The sequence below is a fragment of the Myxocyprinus asiaticus genome, chromosome 48 (genome assembly GCF_019703515.2).
Source record: "Myxocyprinus asiaticus isolate MX2 ecotype Aquarium Trade chromosome 48, UBuf_Myxa_2, whole genome shotgun sequence".
In the NCBI taxonomy this organism is placed as follows: Eukaryota; Metazoa; Chordata; class Actinopteri; order Cypriniformes; family Catostomidae; genus Myxocyprinus; species Myxocyprinus asiaticus.
In genome coordinates, this window is record NC_059391.1 from 17,734,648 (window position 1) to 17,757,261 (window position 22,614).

Here is a 22,614-nt window from a genome sequence, read left to right on the forward strand (position 1 = left end):
AACCGTATTTGAGCTCATTGGGTGAAAGGCTGTCGTTTTCTATTCTGTGCCACGTTTGTAGATGTGTATAATATCTTGTAATGGTTACTAATGTTTGGAATTGCATGAATACTTGAACACACAGTACTTTTCTTTCACAATGCATGTAATCCGCTCTAAAAGCGCTAAAAACACAAGCCTATGAGCCCTGTGCGGCATAGAACAGCACGTCACCACTTTATTCTGAAGTGCACACACACCAAGTTTCTGTCTTCAATAGCAGCTTTTTGCAGTTTAATCACATGATCATATCACCATTTTAATGTTATTTTGATTGTGCAGCCCTGAAGGATCGTGAAATTAGTCTACTGATGTCCTCTTTATGAAACTTAATGGCCAAATAAAAAGCACATTAAAATTGCAATATTCACAATATTGCTTAAGTTTATATTGTAAGCAGAATCATTGTGATTATATTGTGAATTTTCAATATATTGCCAGCCCTAATGGCAATATGAACAGTACAGCAAAATCTCTACCAACTGAATGGTATATAAACAGCCACACTGCCCAACTCTATTCTATAATAACAATATTAATCTAGATTAATTAGCCTGATGGTACCTTGCAGCTGAGAGGACAGGGGGGTGATTCCTGGGAAAGCTGTACTGTGGTTTGGGGTGGGCAGGGTTGAGAAGGCCTTAGCTGGGGATTGGGGGTTACTGAAGGCAGAGCCCTGCAGGCTGGGGAATCCTTGCATGCTTGAGGTGTGAGAGGTCGATGAGACACCTAAATTCAGAGAGCCCATCGCAGAGAGAGGGTCCATCTGGAATACAACAGGATTTCAGGTTACTAAAATCACATTTAATCAGAGTGCAACTGCTGTGTTAACTCTTATTGAAAATGTAACTGAAGTCTAACACCAGTAAATTCACAGTTACCTGCACGGGTGAGATAGCATCTAAGCTGCTGGTGCTGGGTGCTCGTCCCTTTGGCAGGACACCTGGTGGCGGCTGCCGAGCCTTGTTCATCACATTGCTACAGTTGGCCACCATAGTCAAGATTGTCTCGGACAGCTCTTGAGATACACTCCTGTTAAGAGAGCCCAAACGAAATCAGTACATTAGTTTTAACTAACCCTAAAGGAAAACAATACCTAATTAGAAATCCATCTTAAAATTAAGCTTTAGCTGGGTGTACACTGTGCGAGTTTTCTGTCCTTTATGATTGCTGCCATTACGCAAGTCACACGGATCACTTTCATGATATTTTTGTGTCCTTAAATGAATAGTTCAACATTTTTAATTCTCTCATCATTTTGGCTACTCACTCTCATGCAATCACAGATGTTTATGACTTTCTTCTGTAGAACACAAAGATGTTTTTGAAGAATCTCTCAGCTCTGTAGATCCATACAATCAAGTAAATGGATACCAAAACTTTTAAGCCTCAAAAAGCACATAAGAGCAGCATAAAAGGCCATGTTCAGACTGCCACTAAAAATCAAATTTTTTGCATATTCAGATTGTATCCAGATGAGTTCTGATAGTCTGAACAGCAAAAAAAACACAAAATCAGATTTTTCCGAATCTGATTCAAACCACATCGGGAGGTGGTTTCAAATGCGATTTAAATCTGATTTTTTCAGATGCGTCTCAATCCGGACACTCTGGCTGCTCAAATCGGAATTCAAATGGTCTTTTGCGTCACTCTTAACGTGACACACAACGATGACATCAAAAATCGGTGATGTAAATACCAGAAGTATTCATAAGCCTGCCGTGACTGCAGCACGGAACATCACAATATTTACCAGTCTCCTCCGTGGCACAAGAAAACTCAGCGACGGAGGAAACTGGTAAATATTGTGATATTCCGTTCTGCACCGCGACTGGACAGGGTGCTTATTTGGAGAGCGAGGTGATGCACCTCCATTTTCCCCACATCTGTTTTGAAAGCATCGTCACGTGGGTATGCCTACGTCGTTACCAAAGTAACCCATGCAGATAGGTTGGTTATGTCTGAATGCACAAATCTGATTTGATCACTTGCAATTAATAGTGCGGACAGTCTGCCTGAAAAGATCTGATTTGAGAAAAAAATCAGATTTGCCAGCAGTCTGAACATAGCCAAAGTAATCCATACAAGTCCAGTAGTTTAATCCATGTCTTCTGAAGCGATCCAATAACTCCCTTTTCACTGTAAATCCCGACATCAGCAGTCTCCTTGGTGATCATGACTTCAAGCTCGATTACACTTCCTAGCGCTATTCAGCGCTCTATGCATGCGTCAAGCACTAGGAAGTGTAATCAAGCTTGAAATCATTCCTTGAGACTGCAATGGCAAGATGTACAGTGAAAAGGATTTACATTTTGGTTTGTTCTCACCCAAAATTTATTAGTTTGCTTCAGAAGACATGGATTAAATCTCTGGAGTTGTATGGATTACTTTTATGGTGCCTTTGTGCTTTTTGGAGCTTCAAAGTTTTGGCCACCATTCACATGCATTGTATGGACCTACAGAGCTGAGATATTCTTGTACAAAATCTTCATTTGTGTTCTGCAGAAGAAAGAAAAGTCATACACATCTGGAATGGCACAAGGGTGAGTAAATGATGAGAGAATTTTCATTTTTGGGTGAACTATCCCTTTAAGCTTTAAAGTGAATCCCTATCAACTGCCAATGTGTTGACAAGAAAATGTTTCCTTTTGTGTTCCAAAGTCATCCAAACTTGGAATGACATGAGGAATAGTAATTTGACAATTTTCATTTTTGGGTTCTTGTAATCTCAGATGCCAGTCATGGCTGTGCACCCAGATTTTTGTCAATGCAAGTTTCTATACCTACCCAGCACAAGACTGCAGACATGCAAGCATGGTGGCCAGAGTTTCAGGAGGAAGTTGAGCACTCTTCGGCTGATCTTTCTCTGGGGCTAAACCACCCATGATGGAGGGACAGCGCCTCTTCAGGAACGTGACGCACGCCTGGATGAATGGCTCCTGATGAACGAGCACAGAGCACATCAGTATTTCATTTACATTTGCTTAATCAAGATCTAAATGTATCTGGCCGCTTACCCCGTGCTCACGGATTTTATCAGTGAGCCATTTGTCAAGTTTGAGGTATTCACGGCGTGAGGCAAGTGCAGCAAGATCAATTACAAAGGCAAATGGAGTACCATTCAGCAGCATCGATAGAGACTGAAATGCACAAAAAACAAGTTGCATCTCTGAATTTCTTAGGACAGTGAATGCAGAGGTTAAGTGGACTGGTACCTTCAAGTCTTGAGCCACATCCAGGATGCGAGATAGCTTGGCCTGGTCATATTGCTCTCCTCTCATGTACCACTCGGCCATAGAGTGCATGATCAGCTGACGAATGGAGGGGGACTGGCCCTAGAAACATATTGAGTCACAGTGATGCAAGATTTAAGCATTCATCACCCAACTAATTACCACAATGTCATGTGTTTCAGTTGATACTCAGCTGAACATTGGATAGTGAAGTGGAGCACGTTAGGCTATTATTGGTCAATATCTTTCCCCACCCATGTGGCCTTGGTTACGTTAGCAAAACAACAGTTTAAAAGGCAGACAAAAAGTTATTACATTTGAGAGAAAAAAATTCCCCTATTAAATAACATGTACTAATGAATTGTGCACAATAAAACCAGGCACAAGAAGAAATGATCAAGATTTGATTTCACATTTACACCCACCTGTCCATGCCAGGCATAGTGCAAGATGATGGCGGAGTTGGGGTGGTTGCCCAGGAATATGGGCATGAGGGTGGAGATGAGCTCATGGCGCAGGGTGTGCCATGAGGTGCTGATCTGCAGCAGTGCCAACACCAGCATGTCCGGGCAGTGCTTGATGGGGAAGCTGAAGAGCTGCTTCACCTGTTCATAATGCCCAACTTCAGAGAGACGCAAGAGGCTCTCTACCAGGTCCAGGCTCTTCCTGTTGGCCAAAAGGGGAAAATATTTAAAACATTAGGACTATTAAAAGAGGTTTGATGTTAGACTTGGCCACAATATTTGATTTCAGTGCTTTATTAATGATTTGTGAGTGAATGACTTAATTTTATTCTGTTTATCACTCAAAGTGATCATAAGGCTTGATAAGACTTGAATATAGTGCATGAGTCGTACTGATTACTTTCAGTAGTTTTATGTTTTTCTTCCCAAGCTTGACAGACCGGAGTATTTCTATCTGGCATATAACATTGAGAAGAATTCACCTCGTATTTCACAGAAGAAATAAAGTCAAACAGATTTAGAGACATGAGTGTGAGTAAATCATGAATTTTCAATTTTCATTTCTGGGTGAACTTTCCCTTGAAAAGTACTGATTGTCTTCTCGAAAAAGCTCATACTAACCATGTGGCTATCTCTCTGTTGTCATCCTCAGGAGGGGCCTTCAGGATGTCAATGGCGACAGTGTGACAAGGGTAGTCAGCAAAGCAGAACACATCAGGATTCATCAGCGAGTGCTGAATGAATGACAGCTGGAGAAGGCAGAGGCATGATTCAATTGGTTACTAAATTGTACAATAAAACTAAAGTTATGGATCAATTGTTTATTTTGTTCTTATTGGCTCAATTTAATTGTACAATTAAATACTGACATCAAATTGCAGGAATGCCTGAGACACATTTTATTTCTACCTGTCCCTCTGCATGCTTCCATGATCTGGTAATGAGATCCACAGGGAACACCTCCATCCCCAGACCCCTCTGTATCCCATAAACCACCATCTGAAGCCCCTTAGTGTCCCGGATAAGGAACCCAGGGTGGTCCAGCTCATAGGTCACCTCTTTGAAATTCAGATTGGGGTTCTGGTGAGGAGAACACCACAGCAGAGGTTTAAAATAAAGCTAGACACCACAAGCAAAATCAATTCAAAAGCTTGTTTATGTACTTGTGACAGAGCTTACCACATCTTTGACCACATCAATCAGAACTTCCACATTCCAGGTGTGAGCCTGAGAGCCGTCACTCTTGTCCTTGCCATCACTCCAGATCCCACCGCCCACTGGATTTGTGATGGACTACAGATGGACAAACCAGTCATTCAAATTTGCTTGAATTCATCAATCAAGCCTTCATATCATTCCAGTTTAATAAGGACTGCCCGATGGCCCGGGGCCAGTGCGAGAGAGATTCGGGCCAGTTGCTAGAGCTGTCACTTGCCCGATCAGGCCAGTGATCCATTTATAACATTAGTGCAAGATGATAAGCGAGAGAGCACAAAAATTACATGGAGCGAACAGTCTTCTAACAGAGCTCTCAGAGAGGAGTGAGCATGATTATATTTAGCTCACAAAGACGTGCGAGTGCATAATATACTGGGCGTGCCAAAGCACAGGCGTACGAGCGCACAAGAGTGTGCAGACATGGAGCGCACTCTCCTAGAACTGATCTCACTTGCTTCCAAGTGTCTTAGCAGCAGCAATTACCAATGTGTAGAAAATAGCTGGAATTTCATAGCGGGATTGCATGTCTTGCGCAACATTTCAAGTATCCCCGCACATTCCGTGTTCACATTATGCGAAGTTTCCACATTTTTTCCGTTTTAACATGGTGGTGAAAATTAGTGTTCGTACAGATGCTTCAAACTTAAATTCAAGGACTTTAAACACATTTCTATTTGTTTAAGGACTATGCTCAAGATGTCATTAAAAAAAATTGTTAACTTTAAATAAAAATATTTTATTCATTCAGTTAATTTATTTTTATAAATCACCACTTATTACAAGTACATCATCTCAATGTGCATCTTTAACTACACATTCTCACAGTAACCATTCTTGGGTTCATTCATGACAAAATTGATGTGCAATTGTAATAGTGTGCTCCCTTAAAACATACTTCGCTTTTCAACTAAAGTGAATAACTGGGTCCGTAAACTGTAGTCCATATGATTCATGTGCTGTGTTCCATGTTTCCTAAAGTCCCACAACAGATTTTATGTGAGGAACTGACCCAAATTACAGATGGTTCATTCTCAAATTTTGACTTTCGAATGTATAAAATATTGAAATTTACTGTTCAGTTCATTTTTTGCCTATAAACGCCGATGGTAAACATTTCATAACATGTTGACATTTTTATTCATAAAGCACAACTTGGCTGTTCTTTCTTTTATTATTTGTTTCACGAACGAAGCAAGTTAACACTAAATTAACACTAATGAGGGTTAAATGGGTTACAACAGCACATTTTGAGGGTTCAATGGGGTACAACATGTGTGTGAAAATATTCATGTGAATTAATAACTTAAGATGTTGGAGAAAAAAAAAAAAAAAAAAAAATCACTATGCATATGAGCAGCCCCTGATCTTTGACCTTAAATTATTTTCCATAACTTTGTATTTAAATAAAAAAAAAACTAAAGGAAAAAACATTGATAACACCAATGCCATGAAATCAAGGGACAAACATTTTTTTTAATTATTTAAATTAATCATAATTTTGTTTTGCATACTTGTTCGGCCTTGCACTAATGCTTTTATTAAAAATAAGTACAAAATAAATACATAAATAACTTTAAATGTGGTATACCAGTCTAGAAGTGGTATACCAGTCTATATCATTAAAAGGTTAGGTTATAGAATGATACCTTTTTTTTTTTTTTTTAAAGATTGCTATTTGAAAGACTTTTCATGACTAAAATAAGTAAAGGGACATGTTTGTCAACATATTTTGATATTGACCCAAATGTCGTCAGAAATAACCTATTTTGTGAGACACAAATCTGTCTTTACCCAAGGGGGCGCAACACGGCTCACAAAACTGAATCCTCCATTGATCTGCATTCAAATCTCAGAACAAATCATTTTTCACTCTGAAGAGTAATTTTTAATTAAAACTGATAGTTGCAATGATTCATACTGTTTAAATCCACCACAGCAGTATCTATAACATTTTTTAAATCCTCCAGTAACGATAGATTGTGATTGGCCCACTCTGAACAGCGCTGTAAAAAATAACAGGTGTCACGTGACAGCGCCGTCTATGCGCTGCCTGGTTTAGCAGTTGTCTAGTGGTCTGTCGTCGTGTTTTTCCAAAAATAAATACATTTAATTTATTAATTTATTAAACGTATTTTAAGATTTTCTATAATTCAAGAACTTTAAACACCTCTTGGTAAAAATGGCTATTTAAGGGTTTTCCAGGACTTAAATTTGAAAAATGCAAAATTCAAGTACTTCAAGCACCTTGTACAAACCCTGAAATTAGTAATCCATTAGTAAAAGTGCCTTTTATCTCATTTGCCTTTAGAGATGAAGAGCTGAATGAAACGTTATAAACTTTGAACCCTGGTTATAAACATGGCTGGAAATCATGAGCTGCTCAGTATCAAAAAAGTATACATTTAATTAGGTAATGCTTCAAAGAAATGTTTAATTCAACATGATAATGGTGTTTGATATGAAAAGCAAAATCACTATGGCTGTTATTATTTTCAGAGCCGTTTAGCTGCAGGGTGAAGATAACTATTTAAAACAGTCTACTTCATATCATCCTCATAACTAGGGTGACCAGATTCTTGCTTGTGGAAACGGGACAGCCCCCTCCGAGCAAAAATAAAATTGACGTATCCTTACCTAGGCGCAGATCAATGCGAAGTGGAGGGTGCATCCGCACCTGTAACTGATGTCACCTTGTACTTTTCGCTGGCAGCAATTTTTCTCAGTGTGCTTGTCTTTCAAGAGTTTATTGTGAAATGCAGAGCAGTTCAGTCCAAAATTAAGACGTACGAAAAGCATTGCCTTCATGACTGTTACACGGAGTCTAGATTTATCTGGTGTGTTCATTAATGAGAACACACGCTCCACAGATGCAGATGTCCCAGGCAGGCATAAAACAAACTCCACAACCTTGGCCAAGACTCTGAAGTTGATGGTCTTGCTCTCCAACTCACGAAAAATGTCTGGCCATGTCTGAGAGATGGACATCTTGTTCATGTTCCACTCAGTGATGCGACGAGTGACAATGTTTTTCACGCAAGCCCACTCATCAAAAAGCGTGGTTTTGTCAATCAAACTGAGAGCGGGGATTCTGGAGTAGAAGTGTTCGAGTCTTTTCACACTGGGATGTCTCTCAGTAGGGCCCACTCAAGTTTTTCTGTGTTCTTCAATGAGCGGCTCCAATTTTGGAGGTAATCCACCGATGATGAATACAATTCTCACTGCACAAAAGAAGTCATCCACTCTCATGTCACCAGCTTCAACCAGGGCATCCAACTGCTTTTTAATGTCAGAGGGTATGAATGATTCCTCCATATGTGGTCTTGCTCTACTATCTCCAGTGCACGGTTAAAAGTGCACAATCCAAAGTTTTGTGCAAGGATTGCTGAAAATGTCTCTTAGAAACTTTGGCCATTTTTCTTGAAAGTATGCACGCAGACCATTGAAAAGGTGTAGTATTCTTTCAAGAGCTGGACCAAGAGAGAGGAAACGCGTATTGCCATGCTGCAGTAATTTCTGATAGCCCTGCTGCACAAAAGCAAGTACGATGCATATGACAGCTTCAGATTTGGTGCGGGCAGAAGATAATTTTGGATCATACAATTTCTTGATCAATTTTGCAGTGCAGTCAGCCGACAAAAAACTATGGCTGTGCACAACAGAATGATAAGCAAAAAGTCCTTCACTTGCGTGCATCTTGTCAGATTTGGAAATTTGCTTCACAAAACAAATCGCTAACACTTCATGTGGCACACTTTCAGCAGCATCCACATGCTTTTTTTGTATGAACATGCTGTGCGATTTCGGTGCAGCCTCCATGGGCAATGGAAAACGAGCTCCACAAATCTCACACCTCACTTTACTAGACTCTGTTTGTGACTCCTTTTTTAGAAATGTAAACACTTTTTGAAGATACTCATTAAAATGTACATTCACGCTTCCTTGACATTTTTCCAGCCGCAGTTTCATCTGTGTGCTCTTTCAAACTGAATCTTCAATCAGTTCACTAACTGGACGTCTACTGATAGGGGATTGTGATTGGATAGTTTAATCCAGTCATGTACTTCAAATAACACAGTTTGATTTTATTGGTTTTACAAGCCATATCCTTGGCTACCTTTGATTAGAATATTCACGTGACTGAGAAAGCCGCACTGGCGATAGAGAAATTTTAAGGGAGGGGAAATTCAAAACACTAGAAAGTGCTCGAAAATGGGACTGTCCCGGGAAAAACGGGATGTCTGGCCACCCTACTCATAACACACCTTTTACATTTCTCATTTCTGGAATGTACAGGTATTTTTCTTTCTGTGCTTTGTGTATCAGTCAGTTTTGGTCTTGTTTGGGTTGTCTAATGTTATGTTTATTTCAACATTCTTAATTCACAGATTAGTCCTAATAGCTACCTACTGTAAATTACACATCACAACTGATTTAGAAGCAAGGTCTCCTCTCTCAGGGAGAGATATGTTTTACATTCAGCCAAAAATCCAATCTTTAACTCAGTGACTAAATCTAAAAACCCATCATTTGCTCCACAGAACTCTTTGCTTAAAAACACATGTAAATGGCAGGACAGCTGAGGTTAATATGATGTATTTATGAATTTATATCTATAAAGCTCTTATATGAGATTACATAAATCATATCTTTCAAATTATAAATGTGATACAATTTTGGAGGAAATTGTCTTAAACGTAATATATATAAAAAATATTTAGCTTCGGACACATTATTTTTAGCCATGATGGTAAAAAGAGCTATTTTTCATTTTTGTGTTGGGGCCAGTGAAAATTTTGGAAGGGCAAGTAAAACTCTGAAACACTGGCCTGCCCAGCAGAACCAAAATCCGGCCCAGCGAGAAAACATACCTGTAGGGGGATGCCATCGGATAGCCCGGAGTGAGTGCGGGCCATCATACCCAGCACACGGGCCACCTGGCTGGCTGTCACCTCTCGCACCCCATACTGCAGGATTATGTTCCTGCACTCGTCAAAACTGGGGGAAACGTACACAAACAATAAATATGGCTTTTAGACAGACAGAAAAAGTGTTTTCAGCTTAAATCCATTTAGTTTTAGCAGTCCAAAAAAGAAATAAATAAATACACTGATTCACAAAAATTGTTAATATGAATGTTTTGCGAACCAGGGAGCGGACCATGGTACCGAACCTGTTTGTTTCTTTCATTTTTTACGCAATGCCAGCTTCTATGGCTATATTTATGTCGGGAACCAGGTTTAGTTATTTAAAATAGTTAAATGAGGTGTTTAAGATTCATATTTCCTAAAAACCTTAAAACTAAATTTGGATTCACTTGATTAAAAACCTTTTCAAAAGAATCAACTGAATACAGGTTCCTCAGATGTGTAGAGGTATGAGTCCAGTTAAATATGTTTAATGGATAGTGGGTTCTGACAAGATGAGCTGGTACAGAACCTGAGACTACCTGTAGAAGGTGGTCTGAGCTTGGTTGCAATGGACCTGTGGCACAGTTTGCATGAGTGAGAAAACAACCTGTACTTGGGTCCACAATTGTTCAGAAAGTAAAATATTTGAGCATGAGTTTGTTGATTTAAGCATGACATCAGTTGCACAAAAACACACATACATGTACCATGAGTGGCAGGGGAACATAAGCACCGTTGCAAATACTGCTCGCAACCAGCTGTCTCCTCAAAAAAAAAAAAAAAAAAAAAGTCAGATATAGTCAACCTGCTGAATTATGGCATGTGAAGCACAAATATAGTGACCCTCACTGATGATGGAAAACCACCAGGGTTCGACAGAACCTGAAAAAGTCTGAAATCAGTCCAACACTGCGGGGGGCACCGGAATCAATCTCACTTGGATTCCAGCCGTAGCAAATGTGCCCAGAATGAAAACCACCTTAGAATACCTCACTACAGGAACAGCTTCAATACAATGTTAATCAAGTCTGAAAAACTTGAAAATGTCCAATACCTTGCACAAAAGCCATAGCCAACTTCTTGCATGAAGTCAGCAAGGGAACTCTCCATCATGGTCTTATTTAACTCTCCAGAGTCTGGTAGGATCCGGTCCATGAGAATGTCCCGTTTGTCAGGGTAGAGCAGTGGTGCGAGCACCACAGGACAGCGCTCCTGAGGGAAATCTGGGAAGCATTCAAAAACACAAGGCCTTGTTCAGACAGCCAGAATTTTTTTTCTCTTTTCTAAATTGGTTGTTTTTTTTTTTGCACATGAAATCTGATTTTTATAAATCTCAATCCAAACCACATTCATAGGTTTTAAATCCATTTAAAATGTGTTTAATTTATTGCGTTTTTGTCCTCATCTGTTGTGCAATGGGTTGTTACGCCAAGTCTTGCAACATTTTATTGCACGTCATTTCAGAATATGCTACCCCCTTTCCCATTTTATAGGCTCTTCAGATTTGGATATTGCCCTCATGAAAATTAGTGGCAAAAAAAATCCATTGCTGAAGTCTCACACATGGTGAACCTATACAAGGTCGTTTGTCTTGTTACTACGAATATAACTTATGAGCAAATATAACTTATAACTTGCAGTTTGGACAGTCGATCTAAAAAACTAAAAATTAATAAAAATAAAATAATTCCCCCTGCAGTGTCAAAGCCTAAAAGACTCCCTAGAACACAGCATGTGAACTGAATTTATGCCAGAGAACTTTTCAAAGAGTCTGTTAGACTTGTACATAATGACTGGATGCAGGCACCTTCCATTATTTAGTTTGTCATGTTCAATATTTTCATACTGACCTCTGCACAGTGTTTTGAGGAACGCGTCAATCTGCTCTTGTCCGACTCCACTGGAGCCCTTCTGACCAAAAAGAAGATGGGAGAGGAGCAGATGCAGAACCTCTATGGCAATGTCTTGGAAGCCACCTTCCTGATTCCCTCCGAGGTCTGAGTCAACGTATGATCGGAGGAGGTCTGGGAGCTTCTGCTTGACAAACTGAGCAGCTGTGAAAAAGCAAACTGGGCTTTATTTGGGCCAACATCCTCACAGAACGTTTAAATGGTACAGAAGTGAAACTGAAACAAAAGTCAGGAAGCGAGTACTCACCAAACCCCCTAAGGTCTGCGTTGCTCGAGTTCAACAGAGCAAGGCCAAAAATCACCTGGTGGAAGCAGTAAATTGTTATACTGCCATTCTCACGAGAACAGACATTTGAAACAATTTGTAGGAAAAATGTATGCCTACCTCCTGGACCTTGCTTAGCTTGAGAACTTTACTCAGTTGAGTAAATAAATAAGGTGATGGCTTCAAACTCTGTGAGACAAACCAACGGCTTGAAGTTATTGAAATACATAGGGCTGGTTACCAAATAGACAACAGATGCAATTTAAGTTTGAACAACATAAGAAATGTGTACTAATTAGGGATGCACCAATCGACTGGCCACCGATTTTCGTATTAAATCTGTGAACTGTAATCATGCCTAGTAGGGCTGGGAATTGCCACAGACCTCTCAATTCCATATTACAATGATATTTCCTAGCCAATTCAATATGTATTGTGATATTGCGATTCTGCAAGTATTGCGGTTTGATGTTTTGATATAAAAACTTTATAAAAGGATTTTTAAAAAAACTTGTTATTTTTCCTCAAAGAAATGTCTATTGAAGAACAGTTGTGTCTGAAATTACAATTGTTTTCATTCTGTAACATAATTTGCAGGTAAAAGGTTGGGATGTACAAAACTACCAATCGACCATTCAGTGCGTTGTCTGAGCTAGGCGACTATAAGGAACCCATGTAAGGCTGCATTGTCAATTTCTATTCAAAACAGAAATATATACAAAATATCATTTTAACTTAAACTAATTTTGTTATTTTAGAATATAAAATACAACATATTACCATAGGCTATTACTATTATCATAATGATAATTTTGCAACACAAATGGAGGCTAAAGAGTAAACTTGTTCAAGAACAGTTTCTGGGGCTTTACTGAATTATGACACACATGACAATTCACCTGTAGTCCCAATGTTGTTGCATGTTATTTGCATATGCATCCTAAGAGAGTCTGAGCAGTGTTCTCATAGACAACACTATTCTTACAAACTGCTCCCAGATGACTGACAGAAAAAAAAAAAAGAGAACCATTCGCGCGTGTTCTGCGAGACACGATCGAGCTGCCCGCATTGGCACCAAAGCGCTAATGTATTTCTGAACAAAAAGCAAAACAGACGCGTGCATCGCTGAGACGTCTTTTGTCTGTTCTTCAAAATATAATCAGGCGTGTTTCATTTAAAAAAATTAAAAAATAAAATAGATTTTTCATCAGGGAGACGATTTTAAAATCGTTTGGCTCAAGAATCACGATTAGTAAAAGAATCGATTTTCTAGATTCAGGGCCAGTTTTTTTTTAATTGCTGCATGCACGAAATCAGACACAAACAGCTACCTTAACAAATAAGCATTTGCTCAGCCTTCATAGCATGAGATTGCGGCCACTGGAGGACGAGTTATTAGCAATTCCAAGCATTAACAAATTTACACTTAAGAAATGCTGTAATTCAGATGAATCTGCCGGTATGTTTTAAAAACTTGTATGAATCACGTGTATGAATGTTAAGGTGCCCATTTTCATGAGTCCTTACAGTAGTAATTGTGCTGTACAGTTAGACACTGATAGGAAAAAATACTGCAAACAGATGTAAAAACAAATTAAACAAAAACATGCAAACACAAATGTAGTCTAACATGAGTTGCAACAGACGGTATGTGGAACGATAGAGATAGTTTGAGTGATTATGCACACTCTCGGTTTCACTGCCTTAAACACGCACGCTATAACTGCAGCATTTAACTTGCAAAAGTGTGGCAATTGGCACTTTTAAAAGAAATATCAGTGATCTGTATCAGCCGATCACAGTGTTGAAATATCGTGATCGGTTTCGGCCTCGGCCTCAAATGGCAAAAAGGTACCTCGAAGAAACTGCAGATCTGAATAAAAAGACAAAAAAATAAATAAATAAATAATAAAAAAAGAAGTCAACATTGGCAGAAAGATTTGCATACCTTTTGATAGTGCAGGGGATTGTCAATGGCGTAGCAGAGTGTTGAAATAAAATTTGGTTTTGTAATAAGAGAGACACACTCCTGGATCAGAAATTGTGTCTGCAGCAAAAACATAATTCAGTGGAGACAAAAATGAAGGCATTAAAACAAATCCCAGTTTTGAAAGGAGTCAAATTTCCAAAAAGAAAAAGACTTTAAATATTACCTGGTGGAAATCTTTGCCACTGCTTTTACCATCGCCACTGAAATCCACATGGGAAAAGAGACAGCGTAATAGATGCCGGTCTGCCTCAGGGCTGTGACGATTCACAATCTGAGGGAAAGCGATGAATCAGGTTGTCAGTACACAGCTCTGGTCTTCCCCACTGAAATGAACCCTTCAACACACAAACTACTTCCAAAATTTAAACATAAGCAGGCACAGATGGAATCTGTGAATGCAGAACTCTGCAGGAAATTGTGATATCTGTCATTCATAAGTCGTACCCCACTGCCCACATGTATGTTTATTAAATATTTTGGCTAATTTTATGATGCTTTTAGCCATCAATAAGTGTATAGTACTCTCATTTAACACATTTTCCTATGGTTAAACCCCTTCCAAAGAATTCTGCAGATTTTTCCTCAGAATCTGCAGAGAAAATGCACAAAAAGTCGACAGATTTCACCTGGGCCTGAACACGAGAGATAAACTGCAGTACCAAACACAAATGGACTCACATGTTGTATTTCCTGCTGGCTGGCTCTGTAGTTTTTCTTAGTTAAATTGTCCACCAGGTAACTGATTTGAGACAAAGCCAGCGAGAGCGAGTCAAGATTCATTGCTGGTTGGGGCGGAAGCAGGCGGCCGAGCCCGGCGCAAAATCACCATTATTCCCCTTTAGTCACTTCAGTGATAGGCTACTTCTGTCGGCCGCCCCCTCCCCCCCCCAAAAGGTGTATAAAGTGTCCGATGTCCAACAGGCCGAGTCTCTGGGTGGATGCTGATTCAGAGTAACGTCCTTCAGTTCAATTCAGTGGGTGACATCTGGAAAAACAAGCATTGATTTCAAGTTATTTGCAAGCGCACATTAGGCAGCAAGGCTGCACAATAAATCTTCTGAATGTTTCTGAATAAAACTAATGCTTCCAACACAAGTGAAAGGTGCACTTAGTATTTTTTGGTTTATGTTGTGCTGGTCAATACGGAAGTTGTGATTGACCACAACTGTGAATTTCATTTTGATCGTTACGGTTGATGTTCATGCTCATGTAACTGTCAGCTGTAATAAATTAAATCCCCATTCAAACACGATACATAATAAAAGTAGATTTGATAAATGTAACTATCTAAAATAAAAAAGGGGTGACAAATCAATACTAATACAACAGGCTGTAAAAATAGACATTTATTCATTTTAATATCCTATATATATTTTGAATGTGTTGAAACTTGACACTGGGCGACGCACCCTGAAAACTGCAACATTAGATCGGTTTCATGCTGAAGAGCAGCATAAAAGTTTCTCTCTCATAAATGAATGTTGAAAGGATTGATGCCTGTCACACAGATCATGAGCTCAATTATATTTTATGACATCAGTCTGCTTTTTTTATTCCAACCGTTACTCCTCGTCGGAGGCTTCCGTAAATATTTAGTTTATACGTAGGGTTACGTTCTACCGAAGTTTAATGGTGCAACGCTCATATTTAGTAGTGCGTAAATTGTGACTTAGTGCCCATTTACGCCACAACTAGGCTAAGTTGTAAATTACATATAGCTGGTGCAACCGGCCCCAGGTGTAGAGCTGCAAAATTCTGGCAAACATTTGTGGCTATTCACAAGCTCATTTGCATGTGAAAATGATAGTGGCAAGTCTGCAAGTACTGTAGATTTTTGGTAAGAGATAGTGGCATTATTCTATTGATGCTGGAGAAAATGAGTAAGCAAAAATTATATTTGCCATGGTCTCCCATTCCCCACTATTGAAGTTTACCCTGCAATCGTTTAATTCCGCTTTCCGAAACCTGGGAGTGTGAAAATGGTCCATAGCAAAAATGCACTATTCGCAAGCAACCAAGTTGAATTTATCCTGTTAACTGGTTACTGAGAAAGTGAGTAGTATTAGGTTTGTCAACATGAGTCGACTCTGCAACATGTAACATAAAACAGCTTTTATTAGGCTTTAATTTACTAATAAATGTTCATGTTATGAGCGTACATGGTATTAAACACAGCAAATGTACAATTCATTTCTTTATGTAAATCTCTGAGGACAAAATTACTGAGTGCACCTTCAAAAAAAATAAAAATAAATAAAATTGGGGTGGAAAAAAAAGAAAATGAAGTAACACCTCAGTAAACCAAATGTTCCCCTAACCCTCTTTTCAGTATGCTGAAAAAACAACCCTTAAAGTTTAACAGTAAACTGTGGAAATTTGAATACTTAAGCTTGTGTGGGTTCAGGGCTTCGGTTTCAATTTCCAGTCTTTTCTGTCAGGATTTTCTTAATAACGAACTGAAGGGAACTGAACTGTGCAGCTGCATAACCGGAAGTAATATTTACTCCTCAGACTCTCACGGGCCTTGAGTAAAACTGAAGGGTCTTTCTTACAGTGTTGCTAAATAAAACTTTAGTAGGTGCGCTTCCTGCGACAGTAAAGCCGTCCTTAGCTTCAACAACGTAAATCCATGAATGAAGTCAAATGAAACTGTGACATTAAAAAAAAAAAAATGCCGTTTAGACACTTCAATTGATAAAGAGCAAAAGACTTGTTTACACAACATACAGTCGCGTTCAATATAACTTCACGCAATCTAAAAAGCTTAAAGTGACGACAGTCAATAAAGGACTTAAATGATTAACGGCGGTTATAAAAGCAAATTAAAGTTTTAGCTCCATATGTTTACCCCCCCAAAACTACACGTATGACTAGCCAATGCGCAAAATACGTTAACTAACAACTGACCTGCATAATAAATAACGACTTCCACAAAATAGTTCCCAATGACTTAGAATTTAACTTTAAACCTTCAAACACTCATAACTTGGCTTTGAACAACACTATTAGCATGCTAGTTTTCCAAGCACTAACTCATCCACCCTTCCATGCTGCTTGTAATTTATGAATACATCTATAAAATTTCACATAATCAGCTAGCTTTCATCGCTCGATCTACCGTGTTATCTCGAAAAGAGCCTCTGGTAGACTTTTAATCGGCAAATCAAGACAGTTTCAACATCAAACATGCTAATCTGAAGCTGGCTAAGAGCTAGGCTAAGCTAACAGCCAAAACCTCATTGTTTAGAACGGTGACTGAGCACTAGCATGTTTGCTTGCCTGTGTGCAACATGCCCAACTGGAGCATCTAGCTGACAGTAACACGAGGTTTTAGCTCAGTTTGTTTAGAGATAAAAGCTGTAAAATGCACAACAAACAAGGGCCGAGTTTCCCCCCACTATGACGATCTCCCCGTGCAAGTTATCGTACTAGTGAAACACCGAGACGTTTCAGGTAAACACTTCCACATCATATCCTTCTGTAAAAGGATATGGCTAATATCTGGCATCCAAACATTAAACTTTACATTAAACATTAAGCTCGTATGCAACGACATGGCAAATCGGATTATTTACTGTGATATTAGCGCAACAAATACAATATGTGAATTGATGTTAGTGACTCAGAGTAGCCGTCAGATTGCACCTAGCAACACTGTTCGTTGTCAGGGCCTCGCTAAACTTGTATATTGCTGAGGAAACTATCTCACCGAGCAAGGCAACAAACTCGGTGTCTAAATCATTCCAGTGACCATGTAGCTTTAGCACTCACCCCACGAGCCTGAATCACAATCAGATCATTTTCAAAAATTCACACCAATGATCCCATCAACCGAACGGCAGTGGACAAGTGGGAGGATTTCTTCCGATATGTACTGAGCCAATTGAGTTAAGGCAGCGACTGTGACTTTTTTGGCCGTTAAAACCAGCAAGGCAAGCTGTTACACGCTAACCAGCTAACGTTAGATTAGCCGAGTACACAACATATGATAAACAGTTAATAACTGTAGCGATTTATGAGACTACCCGGAAAACCAGATCGCAGCGAGCGCACGCGTTACCTCGATTCTGGAAAAATTACGTGCGGATGATCATTTTCGTCGTATTTCTTCGTTCTGTTCTTGATGGATAAAAAGGTCGCTTTCTCCCTTGGTTAGGTTTGGATTTTTCTAAATAAAATGGCGACTGTCACTGCATGCGCGCGCGCACCCACTGCGCGCTTATTGAACTCATGCACGAGCTCGCGACTACGCAACATATGATGCACGCTGACGCTCATGCGCACAAACGATGTGAAGTGACGAAGTTTTGCACACCTGTTATGGTGCCAGAGGATTGCCAATTACGACATTGGTTCTTAGTTATTTGAAATCAGAATTATTTATATATGAAATGTGATTTTTTTAAAATTATTTATTTTATGAATCATCCATTTATTATTGGTAATATATATATATATATATATATATATATATATATATATATATATATATATGTAAATCGAAATAATCTGTTTTGCATTTTGAATATTAAAATAAACTCAAAAGCAAAACAAACTAATCCTCAATCCTCTAAAACAAACAGGTCCAATTCTGATTCTAATTGCCATTATGAAACTACTGATTCATTTCTTAAGTCACCAGGTTTCCAAATTGTGATCGATTACTATTGACATTTGCAATTTTGTTATTTGATGTACATCACATTTTACTTATGCAATGCAGGCTTGATGGAAAAAGTATTAATAAAATAATACAAGAATAAATTTGAAAGTTACTTTTTCCAAGATTTAATCTAATCAATTCTCACATGGCCAGTTTCCAGGTCCATTTAATGAAATAATTATTCTTACGATGTAATTTCCTGGATAAAGTCTTGCAGCTAGTTAGCAACATGCCAATTCTCTTAAATATCTCTTAGAATAACACTGAGAAACATCATATTCACTTGTAGAACTTTTTAATATTTACAGGCCACATTGTACAACTGAAAATCCTAATTCAAAGAGCTATGTGGATTACAGTGTCACAAAATATTAAACAAAATTATACGACCATATAAAAGTCAACAGTTTAGGGCACTGAAAATGATAAAGGACACACTTTAAACAAAGACACTCGATTGTTGCAAGACCAGAAAACAGAAAACACAACCGAGAATGCCAAATAAATACTGTACAAGCACTGCATGGTACAAACCCTGCCTGCAGGCCAGCAATGTTTTCAATTTTGATTAAGCATATTTAGATATTTTATTGTGTTAGAGATAGGAAAGAGTAACAATAAAAACAGTGTAGTGTAACATAGCTATGCAGGACATGGTTAGCATGGTTTTTCTTTAGTGAGAGAAACAAAAAGCTCCATTCCCTCAAACATCTCGCCCTCAAAGGTATGAGCAACAACGTTCCAACTGCAAGACATATGCACTTTAGCCCAAATCCTGGTCAGTCATATAGCACCATAACAAATTAGGATCAGTTGTTAAGAGAAAACAACAGGTGCTACATCAATGGCCTCATAGTTTTTAAAACTAATGCTGCTTGAGTGTCTTTGTTTGAAATATTTAATCTAAGAATACCTTGGCTGATGCCATACAGTAACAGCATGTTAAAAATACCCCAAATTCATTCAAAAAGTTCATTAGAATACTCAAAGGTATTTCACAACAACTTTGTGATTTCATTTGCTGGCTCAATGTGTCCACCTTTGGACTGATTGAAGCCGTTCATTCGAAGCCCTTAATAATCAGTATCAAAGCTGTTAATCAGAAAAAGCCCTGAGCTGCTATTCCTGTAACTCAAGTCATTTTAGTGGCAAAGTGAATGAAAACCATCATGAAAAGTCCTGGAAGCCAGTGGAATGTGCGTTATTATTGCCTGAACATTTTTGTAGGACATGCAAGCTGAAGTTGTTTAAATGTTTTAATGAGAACATTTAACAAAAAGGAAGACCAAAAAAAAAAAAAAAAGATTTCGTTTTCATAGGGATATTTACCACAGGTAACCAGACTTATACTGAAATTTTACACGAAATACAGGTATATCAGATTAGATAAAACAGCTAATTTAACCGAAAATACCTGACCTTTGAGATTACAATATTTGGCATTCATCAAAGTGAAGCCAAAACTTTGAACTCTAACTTAATTACCTGAGGTCTTTCACATGAAGCAAAACCAGAGTAAACTACCTCAAAAAAAAAAAAAAAAAAAAAAAAAAACCCACACACACACACACACACACACTGTATATCTAACAAAATGTGAGGCTGATGCCCTCTTTCAATAGTGACTCATACACATTGTTGGTACAATTAATTGCAAAAATTCTGTTGATTAAGATTTATCTTACAAAAATAAATACTCTTAAATTCTTTGTAAAAAAAGATGAGTAGCCAAATACATTTAAACGTAAAAAAGGTACAAATCTCCACACACTGTGGCCATCTCAATTTGTTTCCTCTTACTATACACAGCACCAGTTCAGACAGTGTTTCAGTGCTTCAGTTTGATGAGACAGCAAAACTTTATACTGTTGATGATTTACAATGTTGACGAAACAAGATATTTAGAAAGTAACAAGAGACAAGGTCAGTTCAAACAAAACTAGTTTCCAAAGGCCAGATTCACCATTTACCCCCCAAATACTATGAACAAGACACCCTGAGGTAAAATTAAATTGGTTTTAACAGAACACAAATGGAAACATGGGCAGGCATTTTGAATCTTCTTATTACAAAATACACTGCTCGCATACCAAGGTTCAACAGATTCATTTTGTTCTCACCCACAATGCAAGATACAGATATGGTTGATAATTTGAAAAATGATTTGCACCAAATATCTAAACAGGTTCTTTTCCCAAAACAGTGTGAATGCACTGTACAACACCAAGTAAGCATACACCTTCTTACAATGCTCAAATGAAATGAAGTAATTGGTCTCTTTCATAAGTAATAAATACATAATTTTGTAGCAGTATGTATAAAAAAAAAAAAAAAAAGAGCAACAACATAAAAACTGGAATAAATTAAGGGAAAATGCCTGCTGGTACATAGTTCCATTTAAGAGTCTGTCTTCTGATGCCCACGAGGTGGCAATAGAGGAGCAAATAACTATACCCAGAGCTCCTTAGCAGTTGGCACGCAATGTAAAATGTATCAATGCAAGATGAATACAAACGCTCACAAAAATATATTTTTTTCCCCCATTTTAATTTCTCCCAAAATGTGAGAACTCAGCCCACTGATTGAAGCAGTCAAGCAGTCGTCATCCTATGATGATTTTCATCTTTTGAGAAAGTGTATCAAGGAACGCTGCCCTTTTTTAAATTAATTTGTTAAGAAAAAGTCAGATGCAGTCACAGAATGAGAAGACAAAAATGTCAAGCACCTTTATGAAATAATTTAATCGCTCAATTTCCGCCTTATATACAAGTCATGGAGATTTCAATGCAATATCCTAGAAGTCACATGGACTCCTGAGAAAAAAAAAAAGTGGGAAGGAGACTAGCATCATGCTAATCTTAGCTTTTGTAGAGCAAATTAGATTTTGGACACCATATCTAAAAACAGATATTCTAAAAAAAAAAATGCTGTTTTATTTCCTTGTTGTCTTATTTCCTTTCAATCGACTTAGGCCTATAGGTATCCATTTCCATGTAGATGAAGTGCTTTTTATGCCTTTCTGGAGTTTGTCAAATCAATTTAGCAGTGAAGAACCACGCTTTAAAGGTTGAATGGTATCCAATTCCATGCCTTTGACCCAGTGTGTAGAACCATGCACACTTTATATCCGGTCGCCATAAAAACACGCTCTCCGTGAGTGTTTGTGTGAATGCACTCACACAGGTGCACAAACACTTGCACACACGCTCGGCATCCCAAATCGTCCGTAGGGGCTGCTGCCATCATTAGCTCTATACAAAGAAGGGTTTGTGTCTGCTCAGTTTGAGAATCTTGCCCAATCGCTGCTTAGCTGTAGCCATGCCTTTCTTAGGACGTTTCCCTGAAAACAAAGATAAACAACCAAAAAATGAACTAAAATACTTGTTCCTAATATATGTTAAGAAACGGACATTAAATCGACAAACTTTACCTTTGGTGGCCTGATTGCTGATTGGTGGGGGATTTGAAGCAGGCCTCTTGGAGGGATGTAGGGGTGGCGATAGAGATGTCTCACAGTATTGGTAGCTCATTGTAGGGCTGTCTCCATTGGTTGGGGAGTGTGTGCGACTGCTCCAAGCTTCACTGCTGCTGTTGCTGCCACTGCCCTGACTGTCCATGAAGTTCATGTGTTCCTGGATCCTATGCTTGAGTTTGGCATGACAACCTCCTTCTGAATGCTTATGCTCCCTGAACTCCTGGGGAAAAGAGGAAAACATGAATGTTAGTAAAAACTAAAAAGATGTAAAGTATGAAACACTGGCTGAATCCCAATTTTATGTTACTTGTGTGATCTTTTTTATGCTTTAAAGTGAATCACTATCAACCGCCAACCTTTGTGTTCCGCATAAGAAAGTTCCTTTTAAGAGCCACACAGATATGAGAAAGGTAGCAGGCTTGAATCTAGATGGGAGTGAACCCTAAATTT

The 22,614-nt window shown here is 38.5% G+C and overlaps 2 protein-coding genes across 7 annotated transcripts in view; both read right to left on the reverse strand.

The window, feature by feature from the left end:
* The window catches only part of LOC127437398 (CCR4-NOT transcription complex subunit 1), a 46,570-nt gene extending 28,347 nt beyond the window's left edge, over nucleotides 1-18,223 (reverse strand). The window contains exons 1-18 of one of the 2 annotated variants that reach the window (XM_051692239.1): nucleotides 18,087-18,223; nucleotides 14,705-15,011; nucleotides 14,190-14,297; nucleotides 13,985-14,083; nucleotides 12,157-12,225; nucleotides 12,019-12,073; nucleotides 11,712-11,915; nucleotides 10,916-11,084; nucleotides 9,823-9,949; nucleotides 4,916-5,029; nucleotides 4,646-4,816; nucleotides 4,358-4,485; nucleotides 3,698-3,938; nucleotides 3,255-3,374; nucleotides 3,057-3,179; nucleotides 2,827-2,978; nucleotides 921-1,071; nucleotides 604-805 (exon numbers count right to left, since the gene is read on the reverse strand). In XM_051692239.1, the coding sequence (XP_051548199.1) occupies nucleotides 604-805; nucleotides 921-1,071; nucleotides 2,827-2,978; nucleotides 3,057-3,179; nucleotides 3,255-3,374; nucleotides 3,698-3,938; nucleotides 4,358-4,485; nucleotides 4,646-4,816; nucleotides 4,916-5,029; nucleotides 9,823-9,949; nucleotides 10,916-11,084; nucleotides 11,712-11,915; nucleotides 12,019-12,073; nucleotides 12,157-12,225; nucleotides 13,985-14,083; nucleotides 14,190-14,297; nucleotides 14,705-14,806 (2,335 nt within the window). In that variant the 5' untranslated portion in view covers nucleotides 14,807-15,011; nucleotides 18,087-18,223. Of the gene's footprint in view, nucleotides 1-603; nucleotides 806-920; nucleotides 1,072-2,826; nucleotides 2,979-3,056; nucleotides 3,180-3,254; nucleotides 3,375-3,697; nucleotides 3,939-4,357; nucleotides 4,486-4,645; nucleotides 4,817-4,915; nucleotides 5,030-9,822; nucleotides 9,950-10,915; nucleotides 11,085-11,711; nucleotides 11,916-12,018; nucleotides 12,074-12,156; nucleotides 12,226-13,984; nucleotides 14,084-14,189; nucleotides 14,298-14,704; nucleotides 15,012-16,410; nucleotides 16,676-18,086 lie in introns of those variants that run through there. The other variant, XM_051692240.1, reaches the window with a different exon arrangement.
* Nucleotides 18,224-18,973: 750 nt separating this feature from the next.
* LOC127437815 (lysine-specific demethylase 7B-like) overlaps nucleotides 18,974-22,614 on the reverse strand; it is a 55,752-nt gene continuing 52,111 nt past the window's right edge. For all 5 annotated transcript variants that reach the window (XM_051693010.1, XM_051693005.1, XM_051693009.1 and 2 more), the window contains 2 exons: nucleotides 22,120-22,384; nucleotides 18,974-22,029 (listed from right to left, as the gene is read on the reverse strand). In XM_051693010.1, the coding sequence (XP_051548970.1) occupies nucleotides 21,941-22,029; nucleotides 22,120-22,384 (354 nt within the window). In that variant the 3' untranslated portion in view covers nucleotides 18,974-21,940. The remainder of the gene's footprint in view (nucleotides 22,030-22,119; nucleotides 22,385-22,614) is intronic.